At 38.1% G+C, this 20,691-nt stretch overlaps 1 protein-coding gene across 1 annotated transcript in view; it reads right to left on the bottom strand.

Moving 5' to 3' along the window:
• Positions 1-377: 377 nt before the first annotated feature.
• The window catches only part of ESF1 (ESF1 nucleolar pre-rRNA processing protein), a 72,189-nt gene continuing 51,875 nt past the window's right edge, over positions 378-20,691 (bottom strand). Inside the window, exons 13-15 of the mRNA XM_074949619.1 lie at positions 5,408-5,478; positions 2,039-2,185; positions 378-1,197 (exon numbers count right to left, since the gene is read on the bottom strand). Of these exons, the coding sequence (XP_074805720.1) occupies positions 904-1,197; positions 2,039-2,185; positions 5,408-5,478 (512 nt within the window). The 3' untranslated portion in view covers positions 378-903. The remainder of the gene's footprint in view (positions 1,198-2,038; positions 2,186-5,407; positions 5,479-20,691) is intronic.

Here is a 20,691-nt window from a genome sequence, read left to right as displayed (position 1 = left end):
ACTGACCTCCTTTAGAGTACTTTTTTTTTTTTTTTTTTTTTTTTTTAAAACACCGTCAACTATCAGTGGAGTTACACTGACAGCAATGCAGCATTGGGAGAAATTTAAGAAAATGCCTAATATAGAGCCCAGCCTTATTTAGGTGTGTAAAAATGGATTTTGATACCTGACTTTGGGCATTCAAGTTTGACCTTAATTGTTTTAGTTTCCTTGCTGTAAATGAGAATCTCTCCTAAATCAGAGAATTTCACTTAATGTTTCTGAAGTGCTCTGGAATCCTTAGACGATTATAGAAGTGAAAAGTATTATTAATGCACTAAAATATATTTTTATTCATTATTTCACAAGTTATCCACATATATCACAGTTCTCTTGACTAAGAAACAAAATTCATCCAACCCATCTTCACTTTCAGTTTATTAAAATTATCTTTACCAGTAACATTGTATTTACAGACTCATGGAGTATTAAAAACACCATTATGAAATTCCAAAGATTTTTTTTTAAATCTAAAAATCATATCAGGACCTGAAGTCTCACACACTCATTTATAAATGTGTCCATTACTACAACTAAGGAAGTTCTTTGTAGCCATCTTTAACATTTCTATTAGTTTTAACTGAAATGGTGTTATGAAATAAACAGCTTTAGGTAAATTAATTTTGTTACATATGCTGTTGTTTGTGAACTATTTTACAAATATATTATTCCAAGGAGGTATTTGTGGGAGGGGGAAAGATGGTATTGTAATCGGTTGTCTACAGTTCATCCCCAAACCCCAACACTGGCACTGATTCTTTAGAAACCCTTAGTTTATGGGATTCAACATCCAGAAAGCTCTTATGAATTTTGCCATTTTTCAAGGAATACAGACTGGACTGAGGAAAGCCAAACAACTGGACTTTATTTTATTTTTGGTTTCTTTCTGGCTTGAAATTGTTCTGTTTTATTTTTGACAGATTTTATTAGCATTGATAAAGCAGGATCTACAGCTTTCTTAGTGATGTTTTCCTTCTTTCCAATCTCATTCTCCTGTACCTCCTTTGCAAGATTCTGCTGCTTTTGTTCTCTTCGGCGAGCTTTCTCCTCCAAAATTTTTTCCACTGCTTTTGTCTTTTTGAAGTTTGAATCAGAAGGATCCAAATTAAACAAGTGGGAAGTATACAGTGCTTGAAACCTTGTATCAGCAACGTTCACCTGAAGATAGAAAAGAGAACCTATATCAGAGAAACAGGACAAAATGTAACATACCAGAAAATATGGTAATCATATTTAAATGGGAGAGCGTGTACAAGATATGGGTAACACTAATTGCCTAAGTCAGAACTTACTTAACTGGAACCTAAACTTTAATATTTAAATTTCAAACAGTAGTTCTCAGAATTTGGTCAGGCTGGTTAAATTAAACTATGCATTCATGGAGGGTGAATTTCACCTACGTGTGGGGGACTTTTCTGTCCTTTGCATTGTGTGCAAGGTGGTATGGGAGAGTCAACAACATACAGGAGACACTCCTGTGCAAAACCTGTATATCACAAAAGGTGGGCCGCTGAAGACATTCCTTGTGGGTTAAGAATAAGCAAGCATGGAAAGAGTCAGTGGAGACGGGCAATAACCAATATTCCAGCCAACAGATTGCATGTGGTCTTGAAGAGTGAATTCTGTCTCCTTAAATCCCTATACATAGTCTGGTTTTGCTCCCTCTGTTAGGGAAACATTACTTGTAATCTAAGCCATGTAAAGTGCACCCAGGTCCTAAAGGGTTAGGCACACGTACATGTCGGTAACAAAAATTCAAAAGCAACATGGACTGATCAAAGTTGTATCCTTGTTTGATCCCAGCATTAGTAATGATAGCCTTTTCCTGTGTAGGAATACTATAAAGAGGTTTATATTCAACTGCACTGTTAAAATGTTGTCAAATCATATTACTTAGGTATAATTCTTACATCAGAATTCCAATCCACTCCTCTTGAAAAAGTAAAGATACTACTAAATTCTATTAGATTTCAATACTTGGAATCTGTATTAGTATTACCTGAAAGTCATCTTCTAACAACTCCTCCTTTCTCATTAGTTGTTTCTTTTTCTTCTTGCTCAGGTTCTGTTGTTCTACAATCTTCTCATAGTTAAAATGTTTTCTGTCATCCTCCTCATCGTCCATCATAAGCAGTGCCATTTCAGCCTGTTACAATAAAAAGAGCTCATTTATATAACATCTCTTTGGGACGTATGGAATACACATGTTCCTTCTGAAACATGAGCACTCATGATTTCCAGGCTCCAGGGGAACAGTTGTAATTTGTAAACAGATTGCAAGCGATTATAAAACATAGTAATGTTTATTATATTATTAATTAAATATGTCTTCTAAAACTTTTGGAGAACTGATGAGGAGGAAAACTACAGTACTATTCAACGAGTTTTATACTCAGTAGTACAGCACAGCAGGTAAAGATTTTATCTCATTTCCACACGGCTGTTATATCTATATTCAGTTTAGCTTCTTTGTAGGATTGTGACATAGGCTACATTCCACAACCATCTGTGCTTACCTTAAAGCATTGTATTTGTTTTTAAATTCTCCTATAGCTGATTTTTATTTTTAAACAAAGAACAATCCAGAAAGGTTGCTCTCTAATTAAATATAATCATTGTCACTCATTTTCATCTTCACAGTGATCATATGGTTAAACATTCCACTTACAAGAGTTCAGAGACTTATGTGATCTCAACACTGACATTTATAATATAGAAATGAAAAAAGTGTCAAGGTAATTCTTATCTTATAAAAGATAGTTTTTATTTGTGAAAAACCAATATTTAAATAATAAGAAGAAATTAAGTTTGGGGCACACACTAACAAAAGCAAAGAAATTATGTGATTAAAGTGGATACTTTAAACTCCATTCACACTAATGAGAAATGAGAACCCCAAGCCAGGGCATGAATTCAGGACACTGCTAAATAACTTTGAATAGTCTAACTTTGCTATTTCTGCAAATGGGAAACAACTATTTAAGCATAACATTAGTTAAAAAAAATAAAATTAACTTTTGCTGAAGTGGAATAACTAAGCCTTTAGGGATCGAAAAATGTCTCACTGATAATTTCCTTTCCGCTAGCAGTCTCTCTCACAGTTCTTGACATCTGGGTCAGGATGGATAAAAAAACAAATCAATCATTTATTTATTTTTGGGAGGAAAATGGTAAAAAAAATGTTTACGGAAAAAAACAGTAAAAAAAATCAGTTTTTTATTTAAATCAGATTTTTAATTTGTTAGTTAAGTTATAAGTTTTCCTCATAAAAATAAACCTGGTTAAAATGAAATCTGAATTTAATACAAAATATGTTAAGGCCTAAACTTATTACAATCTCTTAAAACATTTAAATAAATAAATATGCTGAATCCATGAGCCACTATCAAAAACTTTAGTTAAAGGCTGGGTTTTTTTTTTAATATGTAAAGAAAGAAACAAGGGGGAAACATCTAGCTTTGAAGTAACGCTTTATAATTATGGAACAACAGGTCTTGTACTGTGTTAAGGCCGTGATCCCCTGGGAAATCCAGGGGCTTGTGCTACGGGGTGCAAGAGACTGGCAAAGTCATCATAGGCATTGGGACCCACCCGATTCCATGAGACATCATCATGTATCTTACTAGGATTATCCACTGAGCCCACTTGGGCATACTCCTATTGTATAGTGGTTCAGTTTTCAAATTATGAATATTTATGATTTCACCCATCATTCACTGTTTTCTAACATAGTAAAAACATACAATTAATATGAATCTGAAAATATTAAACAATGTAATTGCTTAAATAAATGTGTATAATTACCTCCTAGGTAGCAAAAAAAGATATACCAAATCTAGTATGAAGGCTCTATTTAGTTGTAAATCAACATGTTTTAATGGCTATATCAACCAGTGAGAATGCATCTCTCTTTAGAAAAAACCTAAATAGAAAACTTTATTAAAATCAATTATTTAAATTGAAGATTTCCACTTGGTGTTTTAAATTGCTTTGATTTAAATTAGGGCTGTCAATCGCAGTTAACTCATGAAATTAACACAAAAAAAATTAATCGCAATTAATCACACTATTAAATAATACAATACCAATTGAAATGTATTAAATATTTTTGGATGTTCTACATTTTCAAATATATTGATTTAAATTACAACACAGAATACAAAGTGTACAGGGCTCACTTTATATTATTTTTTATTACAAATATTTGCACTGTAAAAATGATAAACAAAAGATAGTATTTTTCAATTCGCCTCATAAAAGTACTGTAGTGCAATCTTTATCGTGAAAGTGCAATTTACAAGTGTAGATTTTTTTTTTGTTACATAACTGCACTCAAAAACAAAACAATGTAAAACTTTAGAGCCTACAGGTCCACTCAATCCTACTTCTTGTTCAGCCAATCACGAAGACAAACAAGTTTGTTTACATTTACAGGAGATAATGCTGCCTGCTTCTTATTTACAATGTCACCTGAAAGTGAGAACAGGCGTTCGCATGACACTGTTGTAGCCGGTGTCACAAGATATTTACATGCAGGGTTTTCTTTGGTACATAATTCGACATTGGTAAGTTCAACTTTCACGATAAAGAGATTGCACTACAGTACTTGTATTAGGTGAACTGAAAAATACTATTTCTTTTGTTTTTTACAGTGAAAATATTTGTAATAAAAATAAATAGAAAGTGAGCACTGTATACTTTGTATTCTGTGTTGTAACTGAAATCAATATATATGAAAATGTAGAAAACACCCAAAAATAATTAAATAAATGGTATTCTATTATTGTTTAGCAATGCGATTAATATTTTTTAAATCAATTGACAGCCCTAATTTAAATCAATTTACCCTAGTCTGCGCTGCTCTTTTCTCTGTAGCTCACAGAGGCAGTGATTTTATATTTACTTTCAGATCACTGATACAAGCATTGAATAACTTTGGGCCTAATACTCATGCCTGCTGAATTCCACAAGAAACATCCCCATTTGATGGGGATTCCACATTGACAATTACTTTTTGGTATCTGTCGGTTAGCCAGTTCTTAATCCATTTAATGAGTGCTTTATTGATACTTTACAGTGCCAATTTTCTATTCAGAATGCCTTCCAACACTCAAACACTTTAAAAAAAAGTCTATTACATTTATAGTTTCCTTTAATCAACCAAACTTGTAATCTCAAAGAATGAAATGAGGATTGTTTGGCAAAACCTGTTTTCCACAGAAACATGCTGACTGGCATTAATTATATTCCTATCAACAGAGTAGTCCTACTGAATTCACTGGTACTACTCACATACGATTAACTCCACAAGTATTTAAAGTACCGGGACCTATGTCTGTAATCTTTAATGCTTTAACACAAAAATTACCTTGTGCTTTTCTTCTTCTTTTTCTGGGGTACTTTCTTCTGTCTTGAATTTCTTTGATATTTTCTTTAAACCTGATCACACAACAAATACATGAGTTAATTCATAAGTATACATGAGACTAATTCCTATAGCTACAGTATCTGAAAGTGTGTCTCAGTCAGCTGAAATTGATATTTCAATTTGAGGTAATAAAAGAAAAAGTTTGAAAAAAAAATCAGGTATGGTTAAGACCTAGCAAGGATTTTTACAGGGAACAATATCCACTCAGTCTACTGAGTGGGTATCAGCACTCAAACTGGCAGAAGTGATGGTAGGCAAAGAAAAAAAAAAAGAGGGGTATGGTACAATTTTTTCTTCCTTCTTGCAAAGAGCAGTTGTGAGAACCACTAGTGGGGCATAGCCAGTTACACAAAGCCACTCAGTGTTCAAATGTACACGCATTATAAATCCAAAGAGAAATGAGTTTATGCTGCTACACAAGTAACTGAATTCACGTGCATTCTCTAAAATGTTCATTCCTTCCACTTAACTTCCAGTATGGAAAGGAACAATGTAACAGAAATAGCTTAAGAAAAGAAAAATAGTTTAAACTTATATTTTCCTAATCTGTCCATTGACAGTATTGGCAGCTGAACCAGAGTACAGCCTTGTTGAAGTCAAGATAAACGCTATGTGGAAAAAATAAAAAAACCAACAACCACCAAGATCAAAATTATTCCCCAAATTTATAGAGAAGCAGTAAAAGTTATGCATGAAGGAAAGATTATCGCAGAACAAAAGGGGACCAAAATATTGTTGGGCTAATTTAAGCTCATCTTACATGATGCGACTCTGATGAAGTTTTCTTTACTCACTAAGGAGGTCCTGTGCATACACTGATCCTTGTACTAATAAAGAATATTAATAGAAGGAAACAGAAGCCCACAATAATCAATTAAGGAGAATCCTATTTACAAATACTATGCAATCAAATTTATCTCTCAAGAAAGATTCAAGACCTACAGTGTTATAAGGAAGAAGGGAAGATGGAAAGCTGCCTGGACTAAATCATGCTCTCTGACCTTTAATGAACCCATTTCCAGTAATACATTACAGTCCTTTGGGGGTATTCTTAAGGAACATATTTGGATCCATTCTGTTTCCAGAAAAGAGACTAGAAATATTTACAAGCCAAAACAAAGTCTAGTTAAAGTTAATTTGCTAATTATGCTACGCAACAGGACACAACATCTCTTGAAGAGCCCCTGAAATACTTTAAGTAATTTCCTTTTTAAAAAAAAAAATTCACTCAACTGATTCCAAATAGCTTGCAGAGCTTGGGTGGGTTTCTCAGAAAGTTTTTTGGGAAAAAAACAAAACAAAAGACATACCACCACAAAATCCTGGCTGCCAATAAGAACAAAAAAGATGTACAACATCAGTTGCTCATCAAGTCCTAAACTATTGATTCAGCATCTCCAGGGAACCATTCAGGGCAGAGGAAGTTCAAGCCCATCAGAGGGCTCCTATTCTGTAGGTGTTTGTTCTACCTTCTCCACATATTATTCAATTCTATGTTGTACAAATAGAATTGAACAAGTTTGAAACCTTCCCCAAACTGGCTACATCAGGGATGCAAGAACAAACAGAACCTGGCGAGACTGGGAAGAGATAGGTACAGGGAGGCTGAGAAAAAACAATCATAGGTACTAAATTCACAGCCATGCAAAACACGTCATGGACCATGAAATCTGGTGTTAGGTGTGCTTTACCCTATACTATACAGATTTCATGGGGGAGACCAGTGTTTCTCAAATTGGGGGTCCTGACCCAAAGGGAGTTGCGGGGGGAGGGGGGAGGAGTGCGAACAATATTGCCACCCTTACTTCTGCGCTGCTGCCTTCAGAGCTGAGCAGCTGGAGAGCAGCGGCTGTTGGTCGGGCACTCGGCTCTGAAAGCAGCACCCCACCAGCAGCAGCGCAGAAGTAAAGGTGGCAATACCATACCACACCACCCTTACTTCTGCCCTGCTGCCTTCAGACCTGGGCGGCCAGAGAGTGACGTCTGCTGACTGAGGGCTCAGCTTTGCAGGCAGCAAGGCAGAAGTAAGGGTGGCAATACCATACCATGCCATCCTTACCTCTGCGCTGCTGCTGGAGGTGACACTGCCTTCAGAGCTGGGCTCCCGGCCACCCCCGCTGCTCTCCAGCTGGCCAGCTCTGAAAGCAGCACCAGCGCCAGCAGCTGTGCAAAAGTATGGGTAGCAGTACCGCAATCATCCTCCCTCCTCCCCCATTCCAACTCCTTTTTGGGTCAGGAACCCTACAATTACAACACCGTGAAATTTCAGATTTAAATAGCTGAAATCATTAAATTTATGATTTTTAAAACCCTAGGGCCATGAAATTGACCAAAATGGATCGTTAATTTGATAGGGCCCCTAAACATAGGAGGTGCCAGGAGGGAACACCTCTCAGAAGCAAAGCAGATCCATATTATTATTGTTATTTATGTGTATTACTATAGCACCTAAATGCCCTAGAGATCCAGGATTGTGCTAGGTCCCGTACAAACATGGGTTCACTGATGTGGGGAGCTCCAAATTCTTACCAACGTCTCTGGGTACATGAGGCTCAGCTTGCTCACACTCACTTCTAATATGGTGTATGGAGAAGGAATAAGGAAAGTAAGTGCAGAACTAATTGCCTCCCTATGGAAGACTGATCCTAATTAGGACTGTGTATCACCTCCCCTCCCAGCCCCCACCTCGCAACTATAGGTTGTGCAGCCTGTCAGAACCAGCCTTGGTCTTGTAGCTTCATGAAATTAAGACTATTTGGTTCCAAAATTGTCAGACCTTTTCTCTTTGCTGTTGACAATAAAATCATCACCACATGTAGCCTTTAAATCAGGACTGCTTTCCTAAAAAATGTGGTTTTGTTCAGCTACAAGTTATTGACACAATAGTGTTCATTTACCCAGTATGGAAGACTGATTCCACCTGCAGAATAGTCAGACAAGATTAATAGATTTTAAGACCAGAAGGAACTATTATATGTTCATCTAGTCTGACTTCCTGCTTAACACTTCACAGAACCTCAACCAACAATTTCTGCACCAAGCTTATAACTTCTGTTTGAGCTATACGATCAACTTTTAGAAAGATATCCAGCCATGATTTAAAGACTTCCAGTGATGGAGAGTCCACCACATCACAAGGTAAATTATTCCAATGGCTAATTAAACTCACTATTAGTAACGTATGCTATACTTCTAGACTGAATTTGTCTAGCTTCAGCTTCCAACCATTGTACCTCATCATTCCTTTTTCTATTATATTAAAAGAGCTGTTGACTATCAAAAATATTTTTGCCACGTACTTATAGATTATGCCTCTTAATATTCTCTTGAAGTGGTGTAAAATCCAAATGCTTACTCAGATTGTTCTGAAATTTGCTGTGCTCCTTTGCCAGTCCTTACAGTCCAGGGGGTTCTCAAACTGTGGGTTAGGACCCCAAAGTGGGCCACAACCCCATTTTAATGGGGTTGCCAAGGCTGTCTTGGGCTTTGGCTTTAGCCCTGGGCCCCAGTAAGTCTAAGCCCCACCGCCTGGGACCAAAGCCCAAGCCCTGGGTGGTGAGACTCAGGTTACAGGCCCTCTGCCTGGGGCGGAAGCCTTTTGGCTTTGGTCTCCCCCCTTCCAGGGGCGGTGGGGCTTGGGTGGGCTCAGGCTTCAGTCCCCCCTCCTGGGGTCATGTAATTTTTATTGTCAAAAGGGGATCACAGTGTAATGAAGTTTGAGAACCCCGTTATAACTCGTAAAACATTCCTGGAGTTTCTATTAATGGCTGCATGAAACCCTTCCACATGTCTGCAAGTTTGAAAACACAATTTTTGTTGTACACATTGTATAAAGATGTTTAAGGAGCTGCTCATCCTATTCCCTTGTCTAATTTGGTGGTCTGTAACAGATTCCCAACCAGTACCCCACGTTGGAATTTATCAGGTAGAATGCTGATCCATAACTATGCCAGGTCCTATACTTCTGAATTGTCAAGAAATCTAACGCAGACAATAGTTTCTTTGATGTAGAATGACAACCCTGTTCCTCGGCTGCCCACGCTCTTTTTCCTAAAATGGAGTAATATTAAAATCCCAGTCATGTGACTCAGCCCACCAGGTTTCAGTAATACTAATTATACCAAATTTTCTTTTCATAAATGAACATTTCTAATTCCTCCTGATTATTTCCCAGGCTTTTCTCCTCTGTCACCCAGACAACTGGAACCCTTTCTACTGAAACAGTGGTAGTCCAACCCATACGTCCTTTTCTCCCTATAGAAGATGACCCAATATTTCACAAAACCCAAAACCATCAACTTTAGACCCTTTACCTAGCCAACAGTTTGCTTCTCACATTTTCTATTGGCTATCTTCTCCCAGTTGGTGGGCAAGACAGATCTCAGATCACCACCAATGCTTTCCTATCCTTCAGCTCCCTTGTAAGATCTTTGAAGTCTCTGATGATCTGCAAAGAATCTTCTGAAGCAGTACGCAGTGGTGTTGTAGCCATATTGGTCCCAGGATATTAGAGAGACTAGGTGGTGAGGTAATCTTTTACTGCTGGTGAGAGAGACAAGCTCTTGAGCTTACAAAGAGCTCCTTTTCAGGTCACTGAACGTTTTGGGTATGGTTGACATCCATCTTCTCATGTGCCCTGCAGAGGTCCCTGTGTTTTTCTCCAGTTTTGGAATTTCAGTCTTCCAAGAGATTCTCTGTAGCTGCTGCAGGAGTACCGGAATATGACTCGATATCTCTCCCTATGTTAAATTTCTCCTGGTTCTCTTTCCTCTGGTGGTCAAAGACCATCCCATCCTCTCTTGCTTCTTCCTTGCTTGGTCACAAACTGCCAGTCCCTTTTCTCTGTTTTCCAATCTCACCTGTTCGTTTGAAACAAAACTTATCTGATTGGACCTGCAGTGGTGATAGCGGGTTGTCCAAGAACTGTCTCTCTGATACAACAGAATCAACAGATGCCCTTCAAGACCACAAACCCATGAGAAAAAGCACCTACTCTCTATTGCAAACTCTTTCAAACTCCCGGTAACCTCCTGCTCACCTCAGGAATTCACTTTACAACTGGTTTATACATTTAGCCTTGCAGGTCAGATCATTCCCTCACTCACAGAGAGGATTAAGACTAGAACACTGGTCCTGACCTATGGCCAAAGAGCCCCAATCTCCCAGCCCTCACAGAGACACAAACTTCTCACCCTTTTGTTTAGAGGCTTGAAAGCCCAGCCACATAGCCCCAGCAGACACACAAACTAACACAGACAGACCAAAAGGATAATTAACCAAGCCCTTTATCTCCATGCACAGGATGCTCAGCTGCTAATCAAAACCTTTTACTCTCTCCCTGTTCATTTTATGATTATAACGATCTGTTCTGGCCTTAAAAACCTATTAACTTCCCAGTTAACAGTTTGCAATTAACTAAATCCTGGGAAAAGAATTAGAATACCAAATCTGATTTTTTTACCTTTGGGCACCCATTCTAAGAAATCTTCTATAAAAAAAATCATAATATTTTTAATTGCCATACCCAGCCATTATTTACTGTCACCTGGCTATATTAATTGAGCCTGCTATGGAAAATTTTGGAATAAGAACAAGACAACCACAGTGCTTCACATTTCTCTCAGACTTACATGGTTTCCTGAAATCAAAGAGAACAACCATCAACTACTTTGTCTCCTGAAATAACTTGTTCAGGTATGATAAAAAGCAGAATACCATTAGTATAACACTAGAATTCTAATCCCCCCTCTTTCCATTTCATACAAATCCCTCATGCAATATTATAGGCTATTCTACCATATTCATGTTAATTCTCTTTCCATACATTTCAACTGACATGCAATCACGGTTTCATCTCCTTCTGCAAAAAAAAAAATTACTACTGAAAGAATAAAAGTCAGATACTTAAATATGTTAACATCTATAAAGATTTCAGAAGTATTTTTGGCTTGTATAATAAACTAATTCATATTTGACTGAATGATTTTTCCATTTGCTTTAAGTTTCATAGCATTAACTCTTCCTGTCCAATGTAAATTGCAGGATACACCTAATTCTAAATGAAGCATTTAAAATTTGGTGAGCATAATTTAAAAAAAAAAAAGTCAGATTGTAAACTTTTATTAAGATTTGACTATGAATTCAGGTACAATATTCAATGTTGCAAAATAGGATTTTCAAAACACCCTCAAAATATCTCCCACATGTAGGGCTTCTCCAATTTTTGGAACCCTTAGAGCCAACTTCGGCCTTGTCTACACGACAGAGCCTTTGCCGGTATAGCTACATCATCAGAGCCCTCTAGTGAAGGTGTAGTGTAAGCTGACAGGAGGGCTCCTCTTGGCATAGTTACACCACCACCCCATATGACATTCGCTAAACCAACAGAAGCACTCTTCTGTCGGCACAGTTGTGTCTACCCAGAGGTTTTGCCAAAATAATTATGCTGGCTGGGGGTGTGATTTTTTCACACCCCTAGCCAATGTAGCTATGCTGGCAAAACTTTGTAGTATAGACTAAGGGCTGGTCTACACGGAAAACTAGCATCAGCATAGCTACATCTTTCAGGAGTGTGAAAAATCTGTAGCGATATGAATAGCTTCATAGAGCCAGAACGCTTACAGAGTTAACAATTTCAGTTGGTACAGCTGCATCTTTCAGGGGGAAATACACATCCAAGAGATGTAGATATGCTGACCTAACCCGCACTGTAGACAGTGCTAGGTCAATGGAAACATTCTCCCATCAACCTAGCTACCATGTCTCAGGGAGTTGGATTAACTATAGTGAGGGGAAAACCTCCCCCTGTAGCGAGCATCTGCACCGAAGTGCTATAGTGGCAAAGCTGTAGCCCTGCACCTATGCCGCTGTGTAGTACTTTAAGACATGGCCAGCCTCAACTACAACAAAACATTGCTAAATTGCATCCCCAAAATTAGTGTCCACACAAATAGCAGCCTCACCCTATTTCTCAGCAAAGATTTAATATCAGAGCGCTAAAGTGATGTTTCCAATGAACAGAGCCAGGTGTATGTGGCTGCATAATAGATTTTAAAAGTGCACCATAATTGAGCTTCACAGTCTAAGTTTTCATTTTGAATATTAACCATTTAGATATTACACTTATGTTTACTTTAGCATTTTGGTGGGAATCTCCCATATCGCACTACCACCAGCACATCTCCACCTGTGGTAGTAATGGAAACAGTGCTAGTGGAGACTGAGCACAGACATTTTTACGACTGTTTTGATGAGATGTCCATGTGAGACAATATGGCGGTAATACTGTGAACTCAACGGATGCAATAATGTCTTCCTGATTCTGCAGACACCTTAAAACAACATGTATGAGAGAAGTATGAACTGGTCCCATTGGTCTCAATGGTATGTTAACGTTGAAGCCCCATGACAACAATTCAACTTTCATGAACTATTTCAATAGAAACATCATGTTCATGTTTATCTGTCATTGTTGCATGATACTCGAGTAGGATGCAGTAGGGCAGCTAGTTGCCATAAAGAGTTGCAGAAGTGGGAAATAGCAAGTTCAGGAGCTCTTTCCCCAAAAACTTGAAGTTGACTCTGCTCCTCCCCCTGATCAAAAAAGGAAGAAAGGAGATGCACTAACCTCAGTACCAAAAGTTAAAAATGCTTCTTAGAGATCAGAAACACTAAGCCTCCTCCCACTCCTCTTTTGGTGCCAAAAAGGCCCAACTGTCCCATACCCATATGTCAAGATGTCCAACTTTCTCCAGACAAGTTTAATATTGTGAAATGGGGTCTTCCAGTCACTAGTTTGAATTTGAAAGTTCCTACTTTATGTGAGTGCCATATAACTTATCTTGTCAATCATAGAATCTATTACTGAAAAGACCTTTATTGCAAGTTGCTCTGAAGCCTCAAAAACCCGTAACAATCTGGAAGTGGAATTACTAAATTGAGAGTTGCCTTAGATATTAAATAGAATCAGAATTAGCCAAACATATTTTTTAAATTTTACCACAATTAAGACATTTATTCCCTTTTCAGAGAGACTGCAAAGAATTAATTTATTAAAAGAAACTGTAATGTTCTTCTTTCCTATTCTGAAGCTTCACAATGATCTCTGAAGCAAGAGCTCACTATCAAGTTAAAAAGCCTACTCAGCCTTTATCTTTCCAAGAACACGAACCAACAAATCACTCCTCATTATGTATACAAAATATTAATTTTCATATGAAATCCCTAGGAAATACATACACTGAAGCTAGCTCCTTATTTTACTTTGATAAATTAAACTCAATCAGGTAATACCAACATTCTTCCGAATTTTTTTTGGTCTATTAATATTAACCAAAGATGACCAATTATTCTTTTGGACAATACTGAACTGCCATTTAACAACTTCCAAAGGAAGAAAAGGAAAACTTCTAAAATACATTTTAAAGGATTGTCTGCATGCACAGTTATACTAGTTTTAAACACATGATTTTAAATAGAGTTAGTCACATGGGTACAAAAGCCTATATAAACATTTGTTTTAGTTTAAAATCAGGTTTTTGCTTTTGTTTGTTTGTTTTAGCTCAGAATAAAAATCAATTATTTTAAAAAAGTTTTTTATTTCAATGAGATTGTTTAAATTAAAAACATTATTTTTAGAAGAGAAACCTATTTAAAATTAAATTTGAAATTATGACAACCTATATTAAGACTTATGTATTAGAGAAAATCAAATCACTCAACTGGTGGAAGTCACGAGCTAAGCACCTAGAACCAGGGTTTGTTGAAGTGCTACACTAGTTTTTGACAGCAGTAGCTTCTTCTGCAGATGCAGACAGAATATTTTCATCATTTCATTTTATTTTTTTAATTAGTTCAGCTTAATGACTAGTTCATTCAAAATCAAATGGGAGTTGAAAAAGCAGGAATGCTTGTTTTCCTCTTCCAGTCTATGAATAAAACCTAGGTCTGAGAAGATGAGATCAACTAGTTCTAAAATCTTAAAGAACATGGTGAACAGAAACAGTAAGTTCAATACTTCCTTTGTTTAATAATTTTTGAATACAAAAAGATGTTTTGATATTTTTTTCAGATGTATCCAGCACTTTAAGGTAGTTTTATATAACTATCAGTAATCATTTAAAACACTGTTATTGTTCATTTTTAGATGAATTCCAACTTCCATGCAAATACAGTTTGCACACAAGTAAAAAATTAATCTAGTATATAATAAATGCAACATTCACCATTTTCTAACAGAACAAAAAATAAGATTCTGAAAAAATGTATTTTATGCTACATAACTGCTGAAATACATTATGCATAGATCTTGACTAGCAAAGAGAAGTACTAAGTTTAGAGTAAATGTTATATTTAGTTGCAAAACAACATGGTTTAATGGTTACAAATTGTGAGAATCAACCTTTGTTTAGGAAAATAACTAAAAAGTTCAACTGCAAAATGAGATTAAAATAAACTATTTAAATCCATCTATCCTAATTTAGCTTCAGTTGATTAGGAGCAGGTCTAAGCTAAACTGAAATACACTACTCAAACCAAAGCAAGGTATTTATATCAATTTAACTAACATGATTAATTAAATCAGTTAAATCTGGTACAAGTGTGCATGTACACACAGCCCATGCAGCAGGCAAAGATTATCCAACAAGTTTTTGGAATGTACTTTTTTGTTCCAGTTTTCACCAAAAAGTTTAGTAGCAATTGGACATCTAACAATGAATGTCAGTGAAAATGTGATAGGATCAGAGGCTAAAATAGGGAAAGAACAAGTCTAAGTAATTTTTAACTAGTTAGATGTTTTCAAGTCACCAAAATGCATCCTAGAATACTCAAGGAGCTGACTAAGGAAATATCTGAGACATCAGCAATTATCTTAGAAAAGGCATGGAATATAGGTGAGATTCCAGAGGTCTGGAAAAGGGCAAATACAGTGCCAATCTATGAAAAGGGGACTAAGGATAACCCATGGAATTACAGACCAGTCACCTTAACTTCAGTACCCAGAAAAATAAAGGAGCAAATAATTAAGCAATTTGTAGAAACCTAGAAGATAATAAGGTGATAAATAGCAGCATGGATTTGTCAAGAACAAATCTTGTCAAACCAATCTAATACTTTTCTTCAAAAGGGTAACAAGCCTTGTGGAGGGGGGGGATGGGGAGGGGAACAGTAAGTATGGTATATCTTGACTTTAGCAAGGCTTTTGATACTGACTTGCATGACCTTCTCATAAACAAACTAGGGAAATACTACCTAGATGGACTTACTATAAGGTGGGTACATAATAGGTTAGAAAACCATTCCCAGAGAGTAGTTATCAGTGGTTCACAGTCAAGCTGAAAGGGCATATCTAGCGGGATCCTGCAGAAATCAGTTCTGGGTCCGGTTCTATTCAATATCTTCATCAATGAAGAGATAATGGCATGGAGAGCTCACGTATACAGTTTGCAGATTATACCAAGATGGGAGGTTGCAAGTGCTTTGGAGGATAGGATTCAAATTCAAAATGGTCTGGATAAACTGGAGAAATTGTATGAAATAAATAGGATGCAATTCTATAAGGACAAACACAAAGTACTCCACTTACGAAGGAACAATCAATTGCACACACAAAATGGAAATGGCTGTCTATGAAGAAATACTGCGGAAAGGGATCTGGGGTCATAGTGGATCACAAGCTAAATATGAGTGAACAGTGTAACACTGTTGCAAAAAGGCAAACATCATACTGGTCTGTATTAGCAGGAGTGTTGTAAGCTGATTAGGTCTCAACTGGAGTATTGTGTCCAGTTCTGGGTACCATAAGAACGGCCATTCTGGGTCAGACCAAAGGTCCATCTAGCCCAGTATCCTGTCTTCTCACAGTGGTCAATGCTAGGTGCGTCCAAGGGAATGAACAGAACAGGTAATCATCAAGTGATCCATCCCCTGTCACCCATTCCCTGCTTCTGGCAAACAGAGGCTAGGGACACCATCCCTGCCCAGCTTGGCTGTCCTCCATGAATTTATCTAGTTCTTTTTGAACCCTGTTATAGTCTTCGCTTTCACAACATCCTCTGGCAAAGAGTTCCACAGGTTGACTGTGTGTTGTGTGACACATGTGGATAAACTGAAGAAAGTCCAAAGAGCAACAAAAATGATTAAAAGTCTAGAAAACATGACCCATGAGGGAAAATTGAGAAAACTGGCTTTGTTTAGTCTGGAGAAGATTTTTGGGGGGCGGGACGGGGACATCATAACAGTTTGCAAGTACATAAAAGGTTATTACAAGGAGGAGGGAGAAAAATTGTTCTCTAACCTGTGAGGATCGTACAAGAAGCAATGGGCTTAAAAATTACAGAAACAGCAGTTTAGGTTGGACATTAGGAAAAACTTCCTGTCCGGGTGGTTAGGCACTGGAATAAATTGCGTAGGGAGGTTGTGGAATCTCCATCATTGGAGATTTTTAAGAGCAGGTTAGACAAACACCTATCAGAGCTGGTCTAGATAATACTTAGTCCTGTCATGAGTGCAGAAGACTGACCTAGAAGACCTCTCAAGGTTCTCTTCCAGTTCTATGATTCTATGCATCTTCTACACTCTCTTTACTCCCTCCCCCACTCGGAACTTTTGGAAACATAGGTGTATTCCTAATACATACTATCTTTCCTTTCTTAAATGCACTGATGGGCAGTGACGTTTAAATATCAACATTATACGTATCATCATTAGCACTGGAGTTAGCACCCATTGAATTCACTGAGATAGATATTTTTTTCAGGCTCACTGCAAACTCATTAAGACACCACCACACTGGTTACACTCGGATCAAATATTCAAGTTTTTTTTCCCCTGCAACTATAACATCTAGAGATCTAGCTTTTTTTTTTTTTTTTTGTAAATAAACCAAAGCCGAGACTCTGGAGAACGGGGTCCACTGCGTAGCCCTTTGTTCCCTGCCCTTCTTGAGAGGGCACACTCTACACTTTAGGAATCACTGCCTCGGGGCAAAAGAAGTTCTCTTTTAAACAGAGTTTATTTGGTGTAAGACACCCCCACCCAAATATACACTTGCCTAGGTTTCTTTTGGCGAGCTTCCTGGTTCCCTTTTACAGCAGCATCCCCACTTTCCTTAAATGGAATATGGAAATAGTAATCAGACCCTCAGTTTCCATCTGACAAACTTCCCTTCAATTTGCTCAGTCTGCCATTGATGAGCTTTAGCGATACATCAAGTGTCACCTTGCTTGCAGCCAGCCAGCACGTGGATAGCGCTCCCTCTCTAAAACTATTCCAAAGCTAGCTATATTCTCAGTTTCTCTTTTCCAGTTGATATCCGGTAATCCTGCAGTCAAGAGTTTTACCTACACACTCAGTGTCTGCTCAACAACCCCAAGAGCATCTCTGAACAGCAAGTTTGTATTCCATGCTATGGGGAAAATGTGAAAAAGCTACTGAATAATAATAACCCTCTTTCACCATTTCAAGATGGGGTACCTCACTACATATTGCAGGACACTTTTCCATACATTGCTTGGAAGCTTCAACATACATTAATGAAACAGGAAATGCTAACAGTGTGAAAACCTACATCCTCTTGCTAGTAGAAAAAGGATGGAAGAAATGGCATTGTTCCCATAGCCCAAGAAACACTCCATATGCAGAGCATTTACAGAGAAATTAGGGGGACGAATGGCATGGGGCTAAAGTATACCGCAGTGCTGCTCTCTTAAAACATGATCTGAAGTCCACCTCAGTCATTCGCTGCAGAACAATCTATCTTATGTATAAGCAAGTGCATTAAAACACAAAAAGTAATCCAATGTATTTTTTAAATTAGTAAAAATCCCACAATGCTAACTTCTGAATGCCCAAGAGATGAACACATGTGCATCGGCTGGTAGGTACTAAGTTCTCAAAGGAATCTGAGTCTGTATGCAATGAAATACTAACATAAATGGCTGGCGATATTCACAAAGTCACCACTATTCTTTCAAGATACAATCCTTCAAGGAATTCTCTTGGATCTTGTGTCCCTCCCTGTTGCCAAATGCCAGCTAGACCACTCACATACTCTTGTTCTGCTTCCTGTGTGGCATGCTCCAGTAATACACTCTGCAAAAGAAGTTATTTCTTGTATGCCCGTCTACTGCTCTGCTAATGACAAGACAAAGAACTGGACTCCAGATTTTTCCTTTGCTTGGTCACCAACTTTCTGGAGTCCTACCTGATTACAACTTCTCTTTATAACATCATTAACAGGTATACAAGGCTGTGGTTTGGCTCTGTTCATTTTGTTCTCCTAATGGTCTCTCAGTTCTGCCCATCTGGTCTTGTGGGGAGCAGAGACATCTGCCTGCTTGACAAGATGGACAGTAGCCTGGAATGGACACACTAGCACTGCAGAAGCTCAGCCCAAATTCCACATGTGCCTTCATTTGCTTACATTATTTGAGCAATCTAAAAATTGCCCCAAAGCATGGCAATCATGTTGCAAGTGTTGTAAAAAAGGGTTTGTAAGTGCCACTGCTCCAGCTCATAGATCCCTATTTCTTATTTCTCCAGTCAGCTCCAATTACAGGTTTCCTTCTTTGCACTTCGGTCATCTAGCCCCAAGACACCAAGCACCTTTGTGGCAGGAATCAGTGGTGGCCCTTGCAGTGTCAGCATTACCCTGAATCTTTCTAGAACCAGCAGATCTGGTTCACTGGTTGCCTCAAGGCAATATTTGATGCTTCAGAAGCCAAAATCTTCTTTAAATGCCCTCAGCACACTAAGGCACCAAATGAGCAGTACTAAACTCTAGGTCATCTTAGCATGAGAAATCACCTCAAGAGCACTGAACGACAGCCAACAGCCTCTTGGCACACTGACCAAAGCCTTGACTCCTGGCAGCTCTGCATCAAAGCCTCCAGTTAACACTCCATATACCAGCACAGAAACTGGAGATCAATAAAATGGTATCAGGGTATATCATCTGAATTGTTCCAGTCATTCCATTTAATGGCTGATAATAACTTGAAGATGAGTATCAAAGCATAAGACGACAGAACAGTAAGAAGCAGTTTGGGATTCTCAGCACCTTAGAAGCCCAGTTTATACCAGGCTGGCATCTGCATCGAGAAGGCAATCTATATCAACACAAGCAGTTCTGACCTCAGGGCAATTATCATGCAACTTTGCTTGCAGTGATTATCTGAGGATTGTCTGTGCCAACGCCTCTTCCAGTACCATCAACTACTCCACCTCCTCAAAATGCACCACACAGTCACTTATGTAAGATCAAGGAGGTGAACCTGGAAGCACTCAGGATTATTATTTGTATTCCAAAGAAAAGGCTGGGTGTATTTGGGGACAAATATAGATTTACTTATAAGAGACAGAACAATTTGCTCCGGAGAATCCAACTTCCACCCAGTTTTTGCAATATCTGGGTAGGCCATCTGGGTTTGGTTTGGCCCCACCAAAGAATTCTCAAGGACCAAGATTAATTGGTACCTGGCCTAAGGACTGCTCCCATGAATGTGACCTTGCATATCATTTATAATGAGATGACAGAGATATAGAAATCCAGTCACACTCCAATCTCAAGCAGTAGAGAAAAATATGTATTTTGCCAAGGACGCTGTTGGCTACATATTCCACTTCCTATAAGTTTGCTGATTAAGGGAAAACAGATACCTGAACATTGTTGTTGGCAGTTATTTGCAAGAAGGGTTTATTCAGCTTCAAAGGCTGCCTTGAATGTTGTGAAGTACCTATGACTCCATTAGAAGTCAAACTGTTGAACAAGGTTCGCTCCTGTAAGGCTCTCTGCCAAGACCTACCCTAAGAGATGGCAACCATCACACAGGAGAGTTGACCAGGACAGCCATCGAAAGGATGTAGGCTTCTTTTGTGCAGCAAGCATGGTACAGAAAGCTGCTGCCCCAGAAACTGCACATTACCACCTCACACTTTCACAGCCCATCCCTGCTTAGCTTTTGCCCTTGTAGAGTCCCTATTTGGATTCAGAATGCCCATTTCTGAGATCAGGGTGGCCCAAAACCTCCTGCCTCAGTAGTTTCTTCTTGGTATCTCATGTCCGAGTTAGTCAAATGTTGACAGTTTTTGTTTATGAGGTCACATTCTTTGAGGCTTTGTCCATTTACTCATCTTTGTTATATGAAAGAATGTTCTCCATCCTTTTAATATAAAAGTTGCATTTTTACAATACTGAGCATTAGTCTTCTTTTTACACTGCCTAT

Source organism: Natator depressus, chromosome 3 (genome assembly GCF_965152275.1).
Source record: "Natator depressus isolate rNatDep1 chromosome 3, rNatDep2.hap1, whole genome shotgun sequence".
NCBI classification, from domain to species: domain Eukaryota; kingdom Metazoa; phylum Chordata; order Testudines; family Cheloniidae; genus Natator; species Natator depressus.
The sequence above is the reverse complement of the archived record's forward strand: the minus strand, read 5'-3'. Positions and strand labels throughout refer to the sequence as shown.